The following is a 3,215-nucleotide window of genomic DNA, read 5'->3' as shown; positions in this document are numbered from 1 at the left end:
TGGAGAGAGACGCGAAGACAGGAGGGATCCTTCCGGATCCAGAACGCTTCCCTCATGGTGTCAAATGGTTGGCCGATTATATGCACAGTCGCGGCCTCAAGTTGGGCATCTACGCGGTAAGAGCCTCTTTGACATACTTTCGACCTGCTCATCTCACAGGACATTGGGACGAAAACCTGCGGCGGATACCCTGGTCTTGAGGGACACTTCGAACAGGACGTGAAGACCTTCGCTGAATGGGGCATTGATTCCCTAAAGGTGGATGGATGCTATGCCGACACAAGTGTAAGTCTCACAACTGCTCCACTTTATCGCCTTATTGACGGTCAAAGCTCTCCAGACATTTGAAGAGACATACCCTCAATTAGGGAGACTCCTGAACGCTACAGGGAGGCCGATACTCTACTCGTGCAGGTATACTGAATACTGGAATTATTGTGATGTGTCCACCGCAGTTGGCCAGCATACCTAGCCGATCATGCAGAGGACAAAGACGTTCTTGTAAAAGAGATCGCTCCCGCTTGCAATCTGTGGCGCAATTTCGACGACATCTACGACTCTTGGGCATCTATCCAGGGGATCACCAACTTTTGGGCTCGACAAAATTCAACTGATATTTTGGTGAGCAAATGTGGTTGCTGGATTATATGTCAAGGGCCTTGACTCATAGCGCCTTGACTCACGCACTATGAGGTGTCCTCCGTGAGGACTCGCTGTGAGGACTCCTCACAGCGACTCATTCGATGCCAAAGCACGAAGTGCTTTTAGATACGCGCAGCGGGTCCTGGTCACTGGAATGATCCCGACATGTGAGTCAGGAGTTCTCTTCTACTGATCAACCATAGCCTTTGTCGTCTCGTAGGATAGTGGTCGGCAACAACGGTCTGAGCGAGGTTGAGCAACAGTCACAGTTCGCACTATGGGCTATGTTCGCCGCTCCTCTGTAGGCTGAAATCGAACCCTTTTACGTTTGGTAGATGTGTATCACCTATGCGTCATCGTGGCAATTATCCATTGGCTACCGTCGCGTTATGGACAGTATGTATGCTACTATAGATATTCTACTACTATAGGTATCTGGCCGCCGACCTACGAACGATGCCTTCTTGGGCTCGGGAGATCGTGCAGAATAAGGAGATAATAGCCGTCAACCAAGATCCTCTGGGGAAGCAAGTATGAAGTTTGTCAATTCGACCGTTGCTGCTACCGAGTGTTAGGGTTCGGACTTCCACTTCTCCGTAGGGTTACATAGTCTGGTCAGAGAACGGTGCGCGAATTTGGATCAGAGAGCTCGCCGGCACCGATAAATCTGTGGATACCTGGGCTGTTCTCCTAGAAAATAGCAATTCTATTTTTGGCCTCCAACGTATAGCTCTACAGCCAACTCGACACATACCTGGATGGGCTGAAGGCACACAGTAAGCACATCACTAGACTTCGATGTTCGATTCAAGAGCTGACTGATATCGATGTGGTGGATCGTCGGACGGGTTCTAGTGAGAGTCTCCCATTCGTTGATGTCGGGAGGTATAAAATCGATCGTTAACAGCCTCGAGTTGAGCTTCCGTACGGCCTGTGAGACGTTCGACGTCTGTTTCAGGTTCAGCGTGAGGGACCTATTTCGAGGCCGAAATATTGGTCTATTCGTTGACGAGTACTCAGCTAATGTGGACACCTCCTCTGTTCACTTCGTCATTATCCGGAAGGTCAGAAAGTTGAAGCACGTGTCACACTTACGTATCCCCAATTCTGAAGAAGTTATCGTAATGTAAGCTCGTTTCCATGCTGCTAGATGAACTGTTCACGTTAGTGTAGCGTGTGCATATGAGATAGTGTGGTTCAAGAGAGTTTACCACTAGCGGCTTGTTGTGAGTGGATACATCGCTGGCCTCCTCGTCGTCCACTCGATCAGATGTTTCATGTGGTGTAGACCTACTCTTACAATTTGTGACCAGTAGGTTCACACAGACCACAAACATGTACCTAACTCGCCTGACTCGTATATGAACAACGATGTCCATCGTCTGGGCGCGCGCTCTTGATAATGTTCATTTTAGAGCTTTCCGATGCAAGCTTCGTTCCGAACCTTTCCCGTAGAATATGGCATCGCCTGCTTACCGCTGATAGGACAGCAGAGTGCTCCCGTGAACGAAATAGCGAGTACAACTACTTGTACTGCTACTATGCCATAGTAACTATGACCAACTGGGATTACGGCTCCTATTAAAAGGTGTAGTCTAGTGACTCCGCGCCCTTTTCTTACCATATCTTGTCATCCAAAACAAGATTCTCGTGAATAAAGACCCCTCCGACACGGCTCGAGCCACTACAGTGTTGGATTGGAAAACCGAGGGCATCGGTCCGAGGCGTCATTCAGCGAGAAGTTCTCACCGAGAACTGGAATTCCGAATGTGCCTGAGAATCTCAGGCTGAGATTGCCAATCAGATAAAGTTGCCACTAAACTCAGACTAGTATAATTTTGTAGATCAGGGATTCCATGGCCTGCGAATGCGTTAAAGGTTCTGTGGGGTTACCACATTGTGGTAGACAACGCATTGTGTGACACTCAATTGGTGTGAACTTGTTCTCAGTGGGACCGTCCCACTTACTGCACGTCAGTGCAATCCCTGGCAGGGATGCCCTCCGCACATCACCCGGATTAGGTGAGTGTGGCTGGAGCACACCAGGCCAGTGGTGCCTTGTTGATCCACGTGGAAGCAGGAGATTGTTAGACTTGGATCCATGGGACGGTCGTAAACGTATTTTGCACGCATGTGCGCTTGCTCACGTGCAGATCGTGTGCTCTGAATGGTATGTTCAGGTTTTGTACACTTTCGTTACAGAGGTGATTTCACTGGCGCAACACTCCGCTAAGCTCTCGAACAATGGCGGTGTATAGTGTGGAGCATCGAATCAGTAGCATCGCTTTCCAAACGGGTCTTCGATGTCCCATACATCCACCCTGGTAACGCTCGTGGTTTTCGGGATGCACCAGCTCGTCTGCGGCCTCGAAAATGGCCTGGCGCGTACACCTCCTATGGGGTGGTTGAGTTGGGAGAGGTTTGGTTGCGAGACCGATTGTAAAGCCCGTCCCGATACCTGCATCAGCGAAAAACTGTACACTGATATGGCTGACGAGCTCATCTGTGGAGGATACAAGTAGGGAAGAGTTGTTCGTGTTACACTTACCATTACATCCCTCATGATGGTACTC

At 49.5% G+C, this 3,215-nt stretch overlaps 1 protein-coding gene across 1 annotated transcript in view; it reads left to right on the top strand.

Annotated features, from left to right (window-relative positions):
- The window catches only part of Pmar_PMAR017995 (alpha-galactosidase/alpha-n-acetylgalactosaminidase, putative), a gene marked incomplete at both ends in the record, with an annotated part of 3,951 nt that extends 2,179 nt beyond the window's left edge, over window positions 1-1,772 (top strand). The window contains 9 exons of the mRNA XM_002769002.1: window positions 18-116; window positions 160-285; window positions 341-414; window positions 456-621; window positions 769-809; window positions 863-943; window positions 1,074-1,173; window positions 1,243-1,418; window positions 1,601-1,772. Coding sequence (XP_002769048.1) covers window positions 18-116; window positions 160-285; window positions 341-414; window positions 456-621; window positions 769-809; window positions 863-943; window positions 1,074-1,173; window positions 1,243-1,418; window positions 1,601-1,772 — 1,035 coding nt within the window. The remainder of the gene's footprint in view (window positions 1-17; window positions 117-159; window positions 286-340; window positions 415-455; window positions 622-768; window positions 810-862; window positions 944-1,073; window positions 1,174-1,242; window positions 1,419-1,600) is intronic.
- Between the last annotated feature and the right edge of the window lie 1,443 nt (window positions 1,773-3,215).

This window comes from Perkinsus marinus, assembly GCF_000006405.1.
Source record: "Perkinsus marinus ATCC 50983 genomic scaffold scf_1104296966692, whole genome shotgun sequence".
NCBI lineage: Eukaryota > Perkinsozoa > Perkinsida > Perkinsidae > Perkinsus > Perkinsus marinus.
This window is presented reverse-complemented; position numbering and strand designations above follow the sequence as displayed.